We start from the raw sequence: 19,560 nt of genomic DNA on the forward strand, positions 1-19,560 counted from the left end.
GCGGAATATACCACTATAATCATGATATGCATATGCACTCACCTATATCTCTTTGTCTTTTCCCCGATCGATCCTACTCTTCAATTGTTCCGGAACTTGTTTAGGCTTTATATCTACATAAATATAATTTTCAATAAGATTATTAGCAGCATAAACCTTATAATTCGTTGCTAATAACTTAAACTAATTTAATAAATCATATTTCATTTTTCCCTTAAGGAGTGTATCGATACACTACGGGTGTATCAGTACCCAAATTAGCTTCGAAATTCAAGGGTATCAGTACACTCCTTAATGTATCGATACACTATGAAGTTGTTCTTCAAATTTGGTCTTAGTGTATCGATACTTGTTCATAGTGTATCGATACACCTGCCCAGAACAGACTGTTTTCACCTGAAAATTATCAACACTTCTCCCAATTTTCATGTATAAACCCTTGTTATGCTACCAAACTCATCTATAACCACTTTAACCAACTTTTATCATTTCAACACCTTATTTTCTTCTATATATTTCCCAAATTCTTAAAACCAAGAATCTTGCTAAATGTTCCATGTAATCCAAACTTTGATTTAACACTTATAACTTCTTATTCACACCTATGACAAGTCAATTTCAGCTTCTAAATTCATTTATACATCCTTATTCACAATTTCACTTATCCACTTCTTCCCTTTAATCCTTCATAACTTATAACTCTTTGAGTTTCTATGACCCTTTTTATCTCTATCATCTTTCCTAAGTCTTCATTAATCAAAACCATACTTGAATCTTAAGGTTTAACCAAAGAAAACCCAACTCACCTTAGCTTGTATGCTTCACGGTTGGAGAATAACAAGATGAAGAAGAAACGTATGGAAACTTTTGTTTCCTCAAAATGGATTCCACGTGGGTTATAAAATACCCACAACTAATATTTAATTATTTTCCTTGTTCAAAGACCTTTGCCCCTTAACTTCTCCTTCATTTGCTAACTCGTCCTACACAAAATATTTTAATTAAATCCTCGAAATTTTCAATTTATCTCATTTGGTCACTGAATTTTAAAATCTCTCAATTTGGTCACTAACTCGGTATTGAGGATGTTACTTATTCACACATTTTGTTATTGTTATTTACATATTTTCTCAATTTAGTCATACTAATAAATTAAAATAAATTATATATTTTAAATGAAAATAAAAAATATTTTTAAATTAAGTTAATAATAAAATATATTTAATAAGTTGATATAAAAATGTTTTAAGTTAATAGATATAAAATTATATTATATATAATTCACGTCACGGGTACCAAAATTTATTAAAATTTAAAATAAATAAATAAATTAAATTAAATTTCAAATATTTTGAAGTTAAAAATAAATATTAAAAAATAATTTAGAATGTTAATGTGAAATATTTTAAAAAATTAAGAATTTAGAACGTTAATGTGAAATAATTTAAGAAATTAAGAATTTAGAATGTTATGTTGTCAAAATTTAAGAAATTGGATTTTAGAATGTTAGAGTGAAATAATGAGGATTATGAATAAAATTTAATATAAAAATAAAATGTATAATATAAATCGGGTACCGGATCGGAGGGTACTCGATTAACCAATATTTTGTGACCACTGACCCGTGCTCGACCCAGAAACCCTGTCGAGTACCCGGCCTGAAAAATCGGGTATTTTTATTATAAATACCTGATATTTTTTAACTATGTCAGCAGGTCGATGGGCCAGCTCAATCAAGTCGGGTATTTTTGAACAACCTTACTGGCATGACATGTGGCATCATTCGACTTGAGATTAAATTTATTTTAATTTATTAAAAGTATGACTAAATTAAGAGAATATGTTAATAACATGAACCAAATATTAACTGTTGTTAACGACATTTAACTCGGGGTGACTACATCTTAATTAAATAAAAACGAAAGTGATCATATATTATATTTTTCTGAAATCAATGATCAAAAGTGAACAAAACACAGAGATAAATTACCATACATGTAGTTAACGTTAAATATATAATTATAGCAACTTTTTTGTTTTTCTTGAGTTTAAATTATTAAATCATTATTATTAAATACCGCATAGACAAGGTCAACTTTAAGTTTTTTTAACTATAGGTGACTTAATTAATATTATTAAATAATCAAACGATTTAGTTAAAAATGTTAATATAGCAATGGTCAGATTAAGATATTCATATAATTAAATGGTCATCCATGTATTTTGCCCTAAAAACTCCCTGCTCTATATAACTGCAAGTCTAACCACACAAGGGTTTATATTTTCTTTGGTTAATCATGGGTAACGTATTAAAAAATAATTTTTAGGGTGAATATATGTATTCATAATAAAAAAAATTATATAGAATGATCATAAATAAATTTTTAAAGTGAATATCTTTAATAAAATAAACGAGTAACATAAAAAAATTTAAATTTTAGGATGTAAACAAATAAAATTTAACTAACGTAAGAGTTCAACGTACATCCGCCAGTGTTTATCATCACCGTAACCTTCATCTTTAGATTCTAAACCTTTACTTCCAGTCCTCACAAACATCTCTATGACTGCTTGAGAAAAAGGTACCACTTTTAATCAAATATCTTATTAATTACATCTTACTTTTTCACTTTTCTATTTTCGGTTGTTCTTTTTAATCATTTCAATTCAATCTGTGATATGCTCTCGTGATGTTTATAGAAAATTTAAGTTCATTTGCTTCTTTGAATTCCTTAATTTGTATTCGGAATTGATGATTGATTGATCATCCAATGATGGGCGCATTTCAGTTTTATTTCACTTCATTGACTTTTTTCCAACTGGGATGATAGCTGGGTTGTTTTGGACATGGTTTTGGTGGAATGGTAGTTATTGTTGTGGATCCTGATCTGAGTGAATCCTCTGTGAAACTCGATTTACAGTTATGGATTTAGGAAGCGAATGTTCTACGCTTGAATTGGTCGAGGATAATGAAGCCGCTCAAAACACGATACATCATGCTGGTTATGATAAAATCAAGAATAAGTTAGCTGGCGATCGCGAGAGTAAGGATAATGGATCGTGCACAAATGATGATCCGACACAGAGGTCGGACGCTGATCAAACTGACGAATCTAATGCTTTCACAGCTGATAACCATGTAAAGGGTACTTCTGGGAGCGTGCAGCCAATGCTTTCACCTCTTGTAGCAGTTAAATCTCCTTGCGCTTCATCTTCTCCTACCACCAAAGGGTATGGCTTGAAGAAATGGAGGCGGATTAAGCGAGACTTTGTTAAGGATGCTACTGTCACGATGGAGAGCGGTAAAATAGTGAAGCGAGGTTTGACGGCTTCCGCAAATCCAGATCCAAGTAAACCACAACATAGGGCATCACCTGAGATCAATCAGAGCAGTGGATCCCCTAATGAATCAATGAATATGTTGAAGAATGCAGGTTTGGCTCCTGGGTTCAAGATGCATAGCCCCAATTCAGATTCTATTTTTGCAGTTGGAGCTGCTTTTGCTTCCGCTACAGATTCTGAAAATAGTGAGGACCGGAGTAGCAAGTCATCCACGGCAGCCAGTATGCCAAAGGTCAGACACGACCTGCCTTCAGTGTTGGGTTACATTCATGAGAAACACCAGATGAATTTAAGTGGGAACACCGTGGGTAATTCAAGTCAACAAGTTCAACGGGGAAGGGGTCGTGCTGAAAGCAGCAAGAAGGGGGAAGGGGTCGTGCTGAAAGCAGCAAGAAGGTCAGAGGAGTTAGGGTCAAATTCGAGAAGGAAAACTCTCATTCCAGTATGGAATCCGACTCAAGAAGCTCCAACTTTAACTTTAGAAGGGTCCAATTTCAGTGACAAGTAATGGAAAGCAACATAGAAAATCTGTGAATTATGATGGGGAAAATAGTGATGAGGCTCATGGAGATGAACACCAGATCAACAAGGAAGTTCAAACTGCTTATAGGAAAGAAAATTCCAGTGACATTGAGGAGCTTTCACCTGATGATTTAGCTGCAGGATTATCTTGGGAGGATAAAGATGAAAAAGGTGAGAATCATCAGCCTTCACCAGATCAAGACCCTTTGGTCCAGTCTATTCATGCACTCCAATCTGTCCAGGAAGCCCTTGAAATTGGTGAGTGTGCTATCCTCCTGAAATTTTGGTGAACCTCCTCATTGTTTGTTTATATATTCCTTACTACTTATGCATACTGTATTATATCCTGCAAGTCTAGCTTGGTGATCCTCTTAATTTGTTCATGGTTCAGTTAGCTTATTTGTAATTTCAGATTTTCCATAAGTACTTACTTAATGCAGCTGATAACAATGTTATTTGAAACCAGTCTCCTTGATGTTCTTGGCTGAACTGGTATCAGGTAGTCTTAGATAAGTCTGGAATAAGCTTCTTAATGCGCAAGTTGGGCTGCTGTCAACATGGGCTTTAAGAAGCTAATGCGAATAGCATAAGGGATCTTCTGACTATATTTCGCATAAGGGATCTTCTGACTATATATAAAGTTAGTGAACTAGTTATCAATAAATAACAATTGATAGTAATGGTAAGTATCTGGTGAAGTCTGATCGCATCAGGAATAAGGTTGGACTAGAAAATGACATTTGGCAAGAATTGGTCATTAGAAAAGAGTAATTATGTTCTGTTCATATGAGAATCGCACCAATTGATTTTTGCTGGTTTGTGGTCAATGTGACGATGGCACCGTCACATTTGTTTAAGTAGTCTTCAATGCATCATGGATATTTGTTGGTTAACTTCATCATGTGGAAGAGTCTTGGACTACAGCATACTTGTTTTCATTGTTGGTGAAGTTAAATTGTTGATTGTCTATTTTACCCAAGTACTGATCATTTCATCTTAGCATAATTGCTGACCACGTATATCCCCCTCCCTCCATGCAGAATTGCAGAAAGCTAGGAGATATAACATACGTGATGAGTTAGCATAACGGTTTCATGTGGGTTCTACTTTTGATGAGGAAATCTGAAACCATCTGACCAATTAGCTTCTGAAAAGATGACAGAAGGTACTTCAGGTTCCTTGGAAACTCAGGTATTCACCTTAACACACAAAGTCAAATATTTGGAGAGCAAACTGAAGGAAGCAAGGCTTGTAATTCGGGCAAAGGAATCTAGAATTCTGAACTGGAAACCGCAAAAAGTAGCAGGTCAAAGAAGGAAGAATCAAGAACTGCAGAGTTACAACAAGATAAATATGGAGAGATGGAACTGGACCTTGAGGGCCTCTTCCAACAAAAAACGGAATCCGAAATCAAATTTCTAGTTCTAACCAACGAAGCGGAGAAGTTGAGAGGTGCGGTATTTGAAGAACAAACAACATTGGCAGGAGAACAAGAGCAGATGTTGAATAAGCTCGGGGAGTTAGAAAGCATGGCTGTAATGCTAAAGAAACAAGCGAAGGAGTTGGAAAAGTATCACCGAATCATATTGGACGTAGAAGAGGTTTTGAAGATGCGCGGGAGAGTATGCAAGGTTATGTCATATTTTTTCACACAACTGATATTACTGGCTTTAGTGTTCTTATTCCTTGTCTGGCAGATGTCAACCCATTCAGAGGTGGTTGTCCCCACCTGAGTTTTAAGGAAAATAAGCCCTCTCCTTTCGGTGACTGTATGTGTATTCTATAAAATGTTTTGGATCATAGATTCTTGATTCTAATCTAAATCTATATCACAACTAGATACCCAAAATTTGTAATCGACAAAAGAAAACGAGCAAAGAGCCAAAGGCACTAGCAAACGAAAGCAAAATGGCAAATAAAATTGTCTAGTTCCAAAGGAGCTGGGAGCCATAGTTCTATCTCATTCTTGTTCACATCAACAGGCCTTCTGTACATACCCTCCCATTAACCTCTTATGCAGAAATGAAAACCAATTATCCAATTTAACGGCAATCCCTAAAGTTGCAGCACAATTTACATTTACATCTAAAACCCTCTTTTACTGGCTCAGATACCATCAATAACCACAAAAGCTTATTTTGCATTTCCCCCTCTTCTACTGCTCAAGTTTCATCAGGAACCAGGTGACGCCCTTATTTTGCATGCTTCATAAGAATCGACTCACATGATTAGGGAATCGAGGTATGCGTAGTTCCTCCGTCGGCCATACTCAAGAAGGCTACCATATGTACGATCCCATACACCAATGAAGAGAGACTCTGTGTCTGGACTGAAGGATAGCCCAGATATCTCGCCGAAGAAATCGATTTCTTGCTCATTCTCATACCCACTTTTCACATCATATACATGGACAAAGTCAGCAGGCTCAGCCATCGCCATGTACCTGCCATCAGATGTGTAGCGTATGGACCGTATCGCTCCAAGATTTCCCTTGAGAACTGCAACTGACTCGGACAAGTTCCGAACATCCCAAATCCGACAAGTTTTGTCTTGGTTACCAGTGGCAAAAGTGACACCATCAGGATGCCATGCTGATGCAAATGAGTAGTCCAAGTGTCCATGCAAGGGCATAACAGTCTGCAACACGGTTTCACATTAGCCAAACACCAAGTCCTAGCCTTTGAAATCTCCAAACAGTGGTATATATAAAATAAAATGGTGCAAAAGAAAGAAGACTACCTTCCCCGTGTCAGAGTCCACCAACATAACATCGGGGTTGTCTCCAACGATTATTAGAAGTTTCCCATCAGGGCTCAGAGAAGTATGCTGCAAAAGCATATGCATTTTGATGGAATAATAGTAAGTGTATGTACAAATCTTAAAAATGAAATGAATCCCCTGTATATGGAACTTACATTGACTGGCCAAAGAAAATGAAAATGCTTAGAAAGCTGATATTTCTCCATATCAAAATCTCTGACTCCACAGTCATTGTTTGAGGCAGTAAAGTGAACTGCACCACTGGTAATTTGAAAACAAAGCAAAATTAGGTTCAGGTTGAATGCGACCGATGCCACCAGTAGCTCGGGGAACAAGATATACCTAGGAGTGGCATAAATGTCAACAGCATTTGTAATGGCATTGTCATCGTATGTGGTCCTGGAGCAAAAGCTTACTCCAGGCCGATCTAAATGCTACATGCCAGATCAAAATCAAAATTAATTCTTAAGATAATTGGCAAGAGGAAAACGATAAATAAGAACTCGACCAAAATAAAACCTGAATGGAATCATTTAGCCAGACTCATGATAAGACTAACATGTCCAGCAATGGATTGAAATAGAACAGTTAAGACCTAAACATTCAACTTTATTATCTTTTTTCTTTTGAGTCAATACACTACTTAGTACTTACCTTGCATATCAGTTCACCCTGGAATCCTCCAGCAACCAGCAAACTTATCTTTAACTGCAAGAGTACTGACTTGAGTTTGCGTAAAACCTTCCATCAGACTTCCAGGATGTTTCTAAAGGAAGAAAAGACATGTTCATCAATCACAGAAGAAATAAGATAGGGGGAAATAAAAGGGGGAAAAGGGTAAAAAACCAACAATTCAGAGAAAAAGCAAAATCACTGGCAGAACACTGACCTCAGATGGTGCCACATGGCCAGAAACATTAAGAATTTCGCGCTTTTTGTGTTTTAACGAAGACCAATGAATGACAGAAAAATGTGACATAAGGTAAACATCATGTTTTGATGTAGCCCATACCAAGTTCCTCAACTGCATCAGCACAAATGGTTATGTTTACCAGTCAACAATAGTAATCACAGCACAGTCAAAAGCACACAAAAACAGGTCTACTAGAAACGTCTTGAGATAGGAGAAAAGTTCTTTAAAAAGGGAAAAGAAAAAAGAAAAAAACTTCTATGACCTCACATAATAATAATGGGGTAACGATAGCTGATTAATGAAATGAAAATTTCCATTTAGCTAACCTGAAAATGAAGTATTGTTGATTTTACAGATCTGGAATTTAGTCGGAAGTCATAAAATGAGGCACCCTTCTTCGTTCTTTTGCAATCCTATGTACAAATTTAGCTAAATTAGCACCGAAACATTAGAGCAAAGAATTCTTATATAAGGAAGGGAGCAACTTATAAGTATTTTTACCTTCCCGGACCTTTCTCCAGAGTTAGAGATATTCTCATAGTTCTTATATTGTTCTAGCCTAGTTTGCCTGTACTTTTCCCTAGTGATGCTAAGCCGATCCCAAGGAATTCCCTGGATGTCTTTTCCTCTTCTAGCTTCAGCAGCAGAAGTATCGGATATTTTATTATTCTGCAGTACAGGCAAAAAAGGGCTTCAAGTTCATGAATAATAATACTAGAACAAATTCATATTGTACAGTTGCCTAAGGTAATGATTCATGAATTTAGTTGTTAAAGAAATGCCCATGTGAGTCTTGTAAAACAGAAAACAAACCGAGTAGTTTTCATCAACATCAGTGTCGAGCCAGAGATATATCTGCCGGTAAACTCTTCATCCATGTCATCTTCTATGTCTTCCATGTCATACTCCTCCATATATTCAGGATCGTCTTCTTGGTAATGGGACATATTCAACCGATAGAACTACACCAATACAAATTTAAGCATCCACGATAAATTAATGACATACAACCATACACAAAGAAAAAGGTCACATTACATTGAATTGGACTATTGTATTGGCTTAGATTTTTTTAGGAGTGAAATTTGTGCTAAATACACTGATGAACTGAAGATTGTAATTGACCAGATGGGGCAAATTTAAAATTGTCATGAAAGTAATATGGTGAGTTTTTAAGTCCCTTTCAACTTATGCAAGTTACAATCTAAAAAGAATTGAAAAAACATGCCCTATACGATAACAAATCATATAAGTTATAGTTTTAAGTCCCTTTTCAACAAGTTCGAAGCACAACATTTACATAATACATCGGCTAGGAGAAAAACAAATTAGATAGCTAAATAGCCCACAAGTCAATACCATAATAGATTATTTTAAGGAAATATATTATGCTAAATTCTGAAGTAAATTTTGCAATATTTTCAATTCAAATACGCTACAAGTCTATTATAATGTTAGGATCAATGCAGAAATTAGCTTCTCCATTAAACTATGCAGCATGCAACACCCGAAGAAGCACTACAAAACCTTGCCAAGGTCCCTAATTTGGAAAGTTTTGCCTCCTATAGAGAAATCAAATCTTCGTGAAATTCATAAACATACAAATTTAGGGTCTGCAAACTAAAATTGCAAGCAATAGCCTGATTAATGTAAACCCTAATGGAAATTCCAACAAAAAAAATTAAACTCCAAAAACAACCATGCAACAACAAGAACAAAATTCAATAATAACACTTATCCGAAAACAAAACATTGATAACAAAAATTGGTGAGGGGAAGGAACCCTAATTTTCTTTTTTTAAAATAAATAATAAAAGGAATTAATTTCTATACGTACCTATGAAGCGATTACCAGAAAGGATCACATAAACAAAGAAAAATCATGATCGAAGAATATAAACATCAACAAATGGATCGTGAAGCAGTGAAAGGATAACAGCAAAGGGGGGGAAGAGAAGAAAGAAAACAAGACCTTTTAAATAAGTGAGAATATGGGATGGGAAGATGGCCTTCTTCTCCGATCTGGAGATTAAAAAAAATCAACACAGGAATTGCATTTTTTACAGATATATAATATATTATAGTACAAGAAATCTAAGATGAATAAAAAATAATATTTTTTTCTTAATAATAATAATTTTACTCACCTTACTCTCATATCATTTTTAATATTTTAATTTTAATTAAAATAAAATAATAATTAATTTAAAATTATATTTTCAACCATCAAACAACTTCAATAGCTAAGGATTTATTATTGTCTCTTAAATGGTTAAGGATTAGAGTCACATTTTAATTCTAAAACAATTTTAGAATATAAAATTTAACAATTTAACATCCTAGTATCTTAACTCACCCCAAAACGAAAATTCAATACCAAAATTAAAGAATTTTAGAATTCAATGATAAAATCCATACACAACCTAAAATTAAGTAATTTCAGTATAATTTATCCAAATTATAATTGTAAACATGTTTTTTGTGTATATTGTCTTATTATATAACAATATATAACAATATATAACAATAATTATTGTAACTATGAACATTTTTAGCCTTACCAAACATAAAATAATTAGAAAAAGAGAGCATTGTTAATTTTTAAAAGTTATTTTTTAAAAGTTAGGATTTAAACAGTTGCATCTACTAAATATGTTTATGATTATTAATGATTAAGAAAAATTATTAATCTATACTATCAAAAAACATAAAATAATTAAATGTATGAAGTGAAAGCATGTACTAATTTTTAGCCATATCAAAAGTAAAATAATTAAATTAAATTAAATTACTATAATTATGATGTACGCCGGCACAAAATGAAAATACAAATAAAAAGCATGCACCAAGAACAAAGCTGATGGATGAAATGAGAACACTGTAACTCTTCTTTGCAATGTTAAAAGTGGGAAAATATATATAAATAAACCAATGGAGTGATCTGGAATTCATTTCCAGGCTTTCACAACAAGATAGCTGCGGCTATGGCTGTGGCCATCACCAGCATCAGTAGATTACTTATCAGCTGCTGACTGCCGCTGGCGTTCTCCGATGCTGACGGTGATAAGGCGGGGCAAGCAAGCCCTAGTTTCCCTTCACGACACTCGCTGGCAAAAAGGCCTGGAGGGTATTTCCCGTAAAGATTAATGTAGCTGAACATCGTCGAAGCACAGTCGGTCGTCAAGTCGTTGATCTGTTCTGCACAAGGACAAGCAAAATCCTTGAACGCTGAACAGCAGCTTCCAGGTGGAAACTTGGGTCCTTTGCATCGGCTTGTGATGATTGTGTAGTTCAGGAACTCAAAGTTAACAGGGCATGCTGCAAAGTACAAGGAATAGTACGTCAAAATCTAGTTATATGTCCCGTTCGAGGTTAAACTACACCTTCCCCAAAAAAAGCTGTTACTTAAAACTATATATATATATATAATCTTTAAGCTCAAAGAGATCAAGGCCTTAAGACATTGAAATGCACTTTTGGAATCTTCAATGAGCCAAGCAAAAGATATCTACATATTCGGTCAAATATGGTGGATGCTATTAGGTTCTATGTTAGTCGTACTCGAATGAGTGTGTTGGACATGGGTATTTGTACTCGTCTTATCCCTATACCCATGTCCGCATATGAGTCGGACACGAGTAAAATAGAAGGGTAATCATATCTAATTCGAGACAAATCTGATGATTTTAACATTCACCATATCGGTTCTCAAATCCTAGAGACACCTTTAGGCTTTAGCACTAAGAAAATGAAACAATAGGACTCACAAAATCTGCATGAATACGACATTAGCACTGGAAAGGATTCTGAGACGATAGCAGGCAACATCAAATGAATGATAGCACTGGAAACTCATAGAAGAAAAGATTTTAACCGATAAACTGTTTGTTTTGCTATGAAGAATGGTTTGATACATGATAAATTTTGGGGATTGTTCCATGGTAATGGTTTCAAATATGAGATGACCCAGAAACACTGTGCTAAACCATTTTTTCAGTTCAAGTAGTGCAGCCTGGAAGCAAACACTTAATCAGCAGATTTCGCATCATAGTTCATGGAAACCAGAAAGAAAATCAAATCCCTTTTCTCCCCTTCTCAAGATTTTTCTCAAGTACCTTCAACAAGTTTCTCCCCAGGGTAAAGATTTCAAACTAGCCAAAATCATATTCCTTTGTGTTTCAAACTCATGTAATTGCCTAAAATGATGCAAGATCTCAAATAAGCTCTCACCAAGAATCGGACTACCCAAACCCGGCATCAGATCTGGAAGCAAACACTTCAATCTTATCCTAAATAACAACGAAAAAGAAGAGAAAAATAACCTTTCTGGTTTAAGGAGATTCCTTCCAGTAAAAGTGAAAGAGCTGAAAACACCATGCAGACATTCAAATCATCACATATTAGAAAAACACAAAATGGGTCTAAAAAAAATGCAAGAAAGCAATGAAATCTATTGATAAAAATACCCGATATTGATTTGCAAGCAGAAAAACCCAACAAAAAGAAGAAAACTGCAAACCAAGACAACAATTTGTTTGTCCCCATCAACTTCCTTTTCTTTTTTCTTTAGATGATTTAGAAACAGATCTGCCTCAAGTTCAAGGGGGCAGAGTACTACAAAAATTGAAGCTTCTCTAATCTTGCAGCAGCTTCTGTTTACTTTTTTCTTTCTTTCTTTTTTATCGGTTCATGTTCGAGCATTAGAAGAAGGGAGAAAGCTGTATTGCTGAAACTATGGAGTCGTTAATGGGATTTTGAGATGATAAAAGAACAAGAGATGACAGAGCAGGAAAGAAGCCGTGTTTTCATTAAAAATTGATAACAGCTCATCACTGCTTTATTTCCCCCTTCCTCCAGCTACCCTCGGAAGTTAGTGGGCAAATTAATATATACTTAAAATAAGATATTATCGGTTTTGTTATTATTTAAATAATAAAATTAATAAAAAATTATCTAAAATATTATTATTTTTATCTAAAACATTAATTTTTTAATATTTTCGATAAAATTACTCAATAATAATAAAACCGGTAAAAAATAACAAAATCACTAATGCTTTACCAAATCTAATAAAACGTCTGATAATAACAAAATCGATATAAATAATAATATTTTTAATAAAAATTTACCTATTTTATATTTAAATAATAATAAATCGATAATACATTTTTTTAATTATATATTAAAGCTGTCATACGTTAGCATTTTCCAGCTAGCATTCCCTATTTTTTTTTAAATATTTTAAAATATTAATTCGAATTGAATTTTTTACCACTCAATTCGATTGTTTTTTTTTTCTCCTCTCTCTCTATCTTAATTGGTCGCATGTTTAAATATTACAGAGAAGAGGACAAGAAGCAGCTGAAAGGATTAGAAGACAAATAGGCTATTATGCTAATAATTATATAATTTTTTGCAAAGGCTAATAATTAACTTAAAATGTTGGCCATAATTTTCACTGTGGAAACTGGGGTCAACAGATTCAAAATGTCTAAATGATGAACTCATAAATTGACCATGATTTGGGTCCAAAACTCACATGGAGTCTTCTGTCCGACCCACCATGCAGCGAATTTAAAGGGCTTTTAGTTTGTATTATTTGAAATTATGGAGTATGATTTTAAATTTCGATAGGATGATTTTAATATTTTGTTTGGAACATTGTGGGTAGAGTTTAGAGTGTGGAACATTACGGATATGTACCGTGAAATTTTATTTTTATAAAAATATTAATTGATTTTATAGGTTCAGATTAATTGAGTAAATTATATTTTAAATTATTGTTGAGACATTAATGGAGACCACGTCTTCCGTCTTTTTCCTTTCGGATCATTCCCCTGCATACGGAAATCTTGGACATTTTCCCTTCATCTAAGTTCTATAAATATAAAGGATGAGTTTTGTTTCAGGTCTGGTCTTACGCTCACAATTCCATTTTACAAGCTTGGATTTTACAGATAGAGCAGGACATGGTAATTTCATTCGGATACGATGAAAACGAAACAAAAATCCCGCTGCATGCTACAATTACAAGATGTTTCACCGATATGTAAATGTATTTCTCTCTCTACATACAGTCTCAAAGCAGTGCTTCGGAAAATTCCGTATAGCTCAACTATAACTCCAGTCGTGTTGTACTTACAGTCCCTACGATTCATTAACTGTGCAGTGCTGCCCCCACATGAGCTTTGTCAGCATCGACATCAATCTCCTACCCCTAGAGCCTCAATCCAACGTGGTCTAAAAATCCGTCAATCTCCACACAAAAACAATCTTCGTTGCTGCACACAGCCAGCAAGAATGCATACATTCATCACTCATCTATTCGACTAAACAGTGACTTCAAATAATTTCTATATACATCAACTTAAAGAATAGGCATTCGATCTACAGGCTAGACCCCATATTTCCGTTCAGCAAACTTCATACACTTGTTTTCCATAGTTCTAAAACCGAAAGTCAAAGAAGATTAGGTCTCAAGTTTCTCCATTTTCATTTGGTGTGAAATTATCAATCAATGGCTTCACTATTAGTTCTTGATACCCCTTCCGTTCTGCTGACTCTTATCACATGTGACAGAATAGGATCAAGCTCAAGATTCCAAGACTGTAGAATTAAACTATTTTATGGAGAATGGAACTTACACGATATTTAGACGATCGTATATTATCCAGCCACTCAGCAATCTCAAGTTGCTTTATTACTGTAGCATGTAGGACCTGTATAAAATGACACCATTGTCAAAAAATCTATCAACGTTGAAATCAATATACTGCCTCTGAACCTGTGACTTTTATAAGCAACCAAGATGAGCCATACTCGCTTAGTTTTGTCAAGGTCAAACTCGACAGATTTGATCCGGTCCAGAGATTCCATGAGCATTTCTCCTTTTCTACGGGAATTACAGGAGGCTTGTTGCTAAGTTCCTCAAATGCTTTCTCAAGTTTCTGAAGACGCTCATTAAAAGGACGGACAAGGTCTTCTTCCTTAACAGCTTCTTGCACTGTTTGAATTTGAATGGCTATTCGTGTTGGGTTCCATTGTATTGGAAGGATGAATATAGTTGGCCTTCTCCAAGATTCAACGAACAGTGCGAATAAAAGCAGCCAGTCTAACCAATAAACTTATTAGCATTTTTGCCACGGAATGAATATTCCTTCTCCCAAACTTTTCCTTAACAGTGTGTAACAAATGTGTGATCGAAGTTCCTGAAATTCAATACCAATTTAGAGGGGGGAAAGAAAATCCACGGGTAGGGAATTATAACAAAGAAAACATAACTATATTAGGTAAATTATCAACATCATACATTAAATCAGATAGTAAACAAGAAACTCCTTACTGTGATGAAATAGCATTTCAAATACCTTCTGAATGAAAGATGCTCTTCATAAGATTGGCTATCCACATTACTAGAATTGGGCAACTGATCTAGGGAGTATGTCATTCCTTGGGCACTTTCTATGGTTTTCTCGATCATAGGGAAACCATCATTGCAACTATAAGCATTTGGATCTGACACCCTCACCTGCATAAATCACAATCAATCTTATTAAAAGGCCAGAAACAATCACTTATCAATAACACAGATTTCTTTGCTTTTGCAACTCACTTCTTCTGAACTGGTGCTTCTCGATCATAGGGAAACCATCATTGCAACTATAAGCATTTGGATCTGACACCTCACCTGCATAAATCACAATCATCTTATTAAAAGGCCAGAAACACATCACTTATCAATAACACAGATTTCTTTGCTTTTGCAACTCACTTCTTCATGAACTGGTGCCAAACAAGAAAACGCGGAGCTTGTTCGTCCAATTGGAGAACACTGGTCATCCATCTCTGACCCATACTCTGCTACTGTGTCACTAATAGTTCCCTGACAGAGTATATGTTGAAAAACATGCATGAGAATTTATAATAATCACAGAATAGTGATGTCCTGAATGATCGCAGGACACAATACTTGCCTTTAGTGGTCGTATGTGATATAAGATTCATAGTTATGCTGGTCATTCGATACTCTTGTAATTTGCCTCACAAATGTCACCTCTGCATTATGTACAAGCTATCATGGAAACAGTACACATGTTAGTATCCAAATAAAAGTTCAGTAAAACCTAAATCATGTCTAACAACCATTCCAAGGAAAAAGGATGGCTACCTTCATTATCTCTGGATCATTCCACGGACCTTTATTGGATCTAAGACACCCTCCATGTAGAGCAGTGCATGACCCTCCTAAGAAATCTGGCAATTGATGAAAGAGGAAGAAAAAAAAGGACTTAGGAGAGATCATAGGGTGAATTCTCTCAAGGGTAAGAATGAACAGATATTTAACAGACCTAGAATCGATGACCTCCAGTAGCCTACCGAGAGTTTGGGCTCCAAGACCTACAATCAGCAAATAGAGCATTGAATAACCACTGAGCAGGAGAAAGAATAGAAAGAAATGCCTAATGTCATATCCTTTACTTTCTTCCAATTGTCTTTCCATCCAGAATTTCTGACAGCAGGCCAAAGCATCTTCTTGAATCCAGAACCAGCATTGACTACATACATTCTGTTTAATGTTGTTAGCAATATAAAAAATTACATTTCCAAGTAGCAACAGAAAGTAAAACATGAATGGATTAGATCAGATACCTCAGGTAATAACTGTTGTCTATTTTACTCATGGCAGCCAAGAGATTTGCAGCAGTCCTGCTAAATTCTTCATGCTCTACATTCAAGAATAACATTTAATGACCAATTAGGGGATCAGCAATCACTTCAAAAACAGCATTTAATCATTAATTATATCCTATCATTTGGCTGCTTTAGAGGAAACAAAGAATTGGTACGCAGTTAAAAACTACATTTAATCAGTGATTATAATTATATCACTTGGCTGAATAAAAGTAAACAACAATACCGTTAGCGTCTTTGTTCCAAGTCATCATCGAAATGATGCCATAGCAATGATCAAGGTAAAAAATAAGCATTTTGCATTCACTTCTATTAGTTTGTGGAATAACAATGCATTTTTTTTCAAAAAGCTACAAGGCTAGCAAAGTTCTACCAGAATGGTATTTTTTAATGTCGTCAAATTAATGTCGTCAAATATCAAATTGTTGAAGGACAATGAAGATAAGAGCCAAATACCAGTCCTTGTACATCCAATATAGTAGTTGTTGAACAGATTTGTCGCTTTGCAGCAATTGAACAAGCAGGGAATTTCTCCAATAGAGCTCTCTCAAACTCTTGGACATGGTACTTCAGATATCGATCTATGGTGGTGATTTTCATAAGCCTACTTGGATGAGCTTTTCCTAGCCGCTCAATATAAACAGGTCTTCCTTCCTTGTCAACTCCATGGTACCCTTGGGGATAGTATTGCAATACTTCCTCTAGCTCTTCAAACTCAAAATCCTGTTCATTCAACAAAAGGTTAAACTTTGTATAATTAAAGAAAAATAAAAATAATCCTAGCCCTTCATGAAAATAAACATAATATTTAAGGGTTCCAGGCTATTGGACTAGTCAAATATGATGCAATATATTCCTTTTAGGTCTTATCTGTTAACTCTTTTCCAATGAACAAGCAAAGAAAGAAATACAACAAACTAAGCATTCTCACCTCCAAAATGGTATCTGTTCCAAACTCTTTCCTCCATTTAAGCATTTCTACCCACATCTGGATTGTTTTCTCAATATTAAACTCTCTAGCTTTCAAGAATCTACAAGTTAAAAAGCAGTAGCATTAATCGGCATGCATTAGTAAGTAAGCAAAAATTGCCCAAAGCAACAACTGACCTCAACAAAGTATGATAATCATCATGCCTAGGTGGCAACAAATCCTCATGGAGAAGCTTTTGACGCAACTCATGCACAGCACCCTCCTCTCTTGCATCCTGACATCCTCAATTGATACAGCAGGGACCCTGTAATCTATTTTCCTCTTCCCTCTTTTCTTAAGAGAATGAGTGAACTTGTTGGATGCATTTATGGCCTTCTTTTTCAGATTCCCAATTTTGGATCTCCTCCTCTCATCCTCAGAGTTATCAAAATCAGACCTTCTATCTCTGTTTTCATCATTTGCCACAATTTCTTCCACCCCTTTTCCCAATACAATAAATTGGAAGGAAATAAATGCATTTTCTAATAAAACCAGTAAACATACAGCAGGATTAATTAATATACCTGACATCTCTGCGCAATTGAAAAGGAAAAGCTTTGATTTTTTAAGCTATTAATGTTGTTCAATGGAATGTAAAAGAACCATCCTGATCTGCACATTGTGGAAAACAATTAGAAAACAAAAGCAAACGAGTCGTCTTACATGAAGAAGCGGTGATTATAAAAAAAAAAGCAGCAAAATTTATAAAATAAAAAAGTAAACCTAAAATTAAATCTAGAGTAGAGAGATGACAAGAAAAATGAAGAGATGATCAGATCTGGACAAACGAAATTGAATAAGCTTTTTCTCTCAGTTATCATTAATTCTGCCTCACGAGTCACGACTGCTGAAGCTATAAAATAAATTCCCAATTCCCCAAAATGGAAAATCTCTTCCTCACTTTAAGCAAAAAAAAATACAACCAAAATGAAATCGTCAAAATTCAGTGGAAGTAGAACAACGGAGGAATTAAGTGTTTGGCAGCGGTGAAAGAAAAAGGCGTTAAAAAAATGAGAGTTAAAGCTATCAAAAGATGAATAACGCCGCAACGCATTCAAATGACTCTTACGATACAATGCTTCAGCATATAGCACATCAAAATCGTACGGATCCCAAATCATCCATTTCCACTCACCATTAAGAAGCAAGAGAAATTAAAAATTAAAACACGCACCCACAGATAAGACTCCAGAGGTGGGAATCTATCAATCAAACACCAAACCGCACCGAATCTCTCGAGAATATGAAAGAGAGAGAACTCGAATGAAAAAAAAAAACACCATAAAACTAAAAGAATAAACTTTTGTGGGAAATGTGGAGGAGTTTCGGGGGGAAAACTGGTTGCGTGTAATATTAAAAAACTAAAAAAATATTTTTTTTCTGAAAGATCTGATCTGATTTTCTCTCTGTATAAAACGAAGGAAAGTAAAAATGGAGAGAAAAAGCAAAAGCAACAAATGAAGTTTCCAGCGAGCGAGGGAAAGAGAGGCAGCTTAAGCTTAAAGCTCTGCCTTCTTTTACTTGAGGGCTGGCCTTGGCAATGGCGTACGTGCCATTTTCTTATTTTATTTATATTTTTAAGTGAAATAATAAGTGCTTTTCGTATTTGGGATTAATAAGTTTCAGTTTTAGTTAGTTATGACTCATTAGCATTGATAGTGATATTCTATGTGAAGTTATTTATTAAATTGATTTTAGGAGTTATATTACATTAATGTAATCAATAAAATTATATAATATAAAAATAAAACTCATCATTTCAAAATATTAATATTTATTTAGTTTGATTAGTATTTTTATCGATACAATATACAAGAAGATATGTAAATATATATGTTTAAGCTATTAATATTTTTCAATTTATGAGTAAAACATTGTCCATACAATATACAAGAAGGTATAATATCAATAATGATGTTGATATTATTGAGATGATTGAAGCATATCATTTCAATTCTATATCCAATGTGGAGTTTTATGCAGAGTTTATTGATGTTGATGTTAGTGGTTCGAGATCGAATACGAAACAAGTGCGTAAATGACATATGAAGTAGACTCGAAAACATTTTTTGTGAGATATATAGAAAACGAGAACCAAGGCATGAATGCTTGAAGAACCTAATATAACTTCTGACGAGTCCACAAATTATGAATTAAAGCTTTTATGTAAGAGTAGTGTGTTTATGTTACATGAGATCTTAGTATTTTTCTCTCGTTAAGTACATAGATGGAGAACTCTTCTATGTAATGTGACAATCTTATCCTTAATCAATAAAATATTCGACTCAACTCGATTTGAGAATAATGGATAATTGTTCTTTATATATTTAGAGACAATTGCTATATTACCCCGTATCTTTAT

At 34.5% G+C, this 19,560-nt stretch overlaps 1 protein-coding gene and 3 pseudogenes across 1 annotated transcript; 1 reads left to right on the forward strand and 3 right to left on the reverse strand.

Annotated features, from left to right (window-relative positions):
• The first annotated feature begins 2,851 nt into the window (after window positions 1–2,851).
• On the forward strand, window positions 2,852–5,640 carry LOC120164475 (annotated as a pseudogene).
• A 119-nt stretch (window positions 5,641–5,759) lies between these two features.
• Window positions 5,760–9,507, reverse strand: LOC120164472 (annotated as a pseudogene).
• A 788-nt stretch (window positions 9,508–10,295) lies between these two features.
• LOC120164474 (GPI-anchored protein LLG1-like) lies at window positions 10,296–12,312 on the reverse strand. Its single transcript, XM_039174182.1, has 3 exons — window positions 12,004–12,312; window positions 11,860–11,914; window positions 10,296–10,855 (listed from the first exon to the last, which is right to left on the reverse strand). The coding sequence occupies exons 2-3, from the start codon at window positions 11,912–11,914 to the stop codon at window positions 10,500–10,502; spliced, it is 411 nt and encodes a 136-aa protein (XP_039030113.1). The 5' UTR covers window positions 12,004–12,312; the 3' UTR covers window positions 10,296–10,499.
• Window positions 12,313–13,469: 1,157 nt separating this feature from the next.
• On the reverse strand, window positions 13,470–18,507 carry LOC120164476 (annotated as a pseudogene).
• Between the last annotated feature and the right edge of the window lie 1,053 nt (window positions 18,508–19,560).

The sequence above is a fragment of the Hibiscus syriacus genome, unplaced genomic scaffold, assembly GCF_006381635.1.
Source record: "Hibiscus syriacus cultivar Baekdansim isolate YM2019G1 unplaced genomic scaffold, ASM638163v2 tig00111540_pilon, whole genome shotgun sequence".
Lineage (NCBI taxonomy): Eukaryota > Viridiplantae > Streptophyta > Magnoliopsida > Malvales > Malvaceae > Hibiscus > Hibiscus syriacus.

Excerpts from the sequence above, each read along its gene's own strand:
- LOC120164474 (XM_039174182.1), bottom strand. The coding sequence starts at position 11,914 with ATGGTGTTTTCAGCTCTTTCACTTTTACTGGAAGGAATCTCCTTAAAC. Across the intron at positions 10,856-11,859 it reads AATCTCCTTAAACCAGAAAG|CATGCCCTGTTAACTTTGAG; the intron begins GTTATTTTTCTC and ends TGTACTTTGCAG.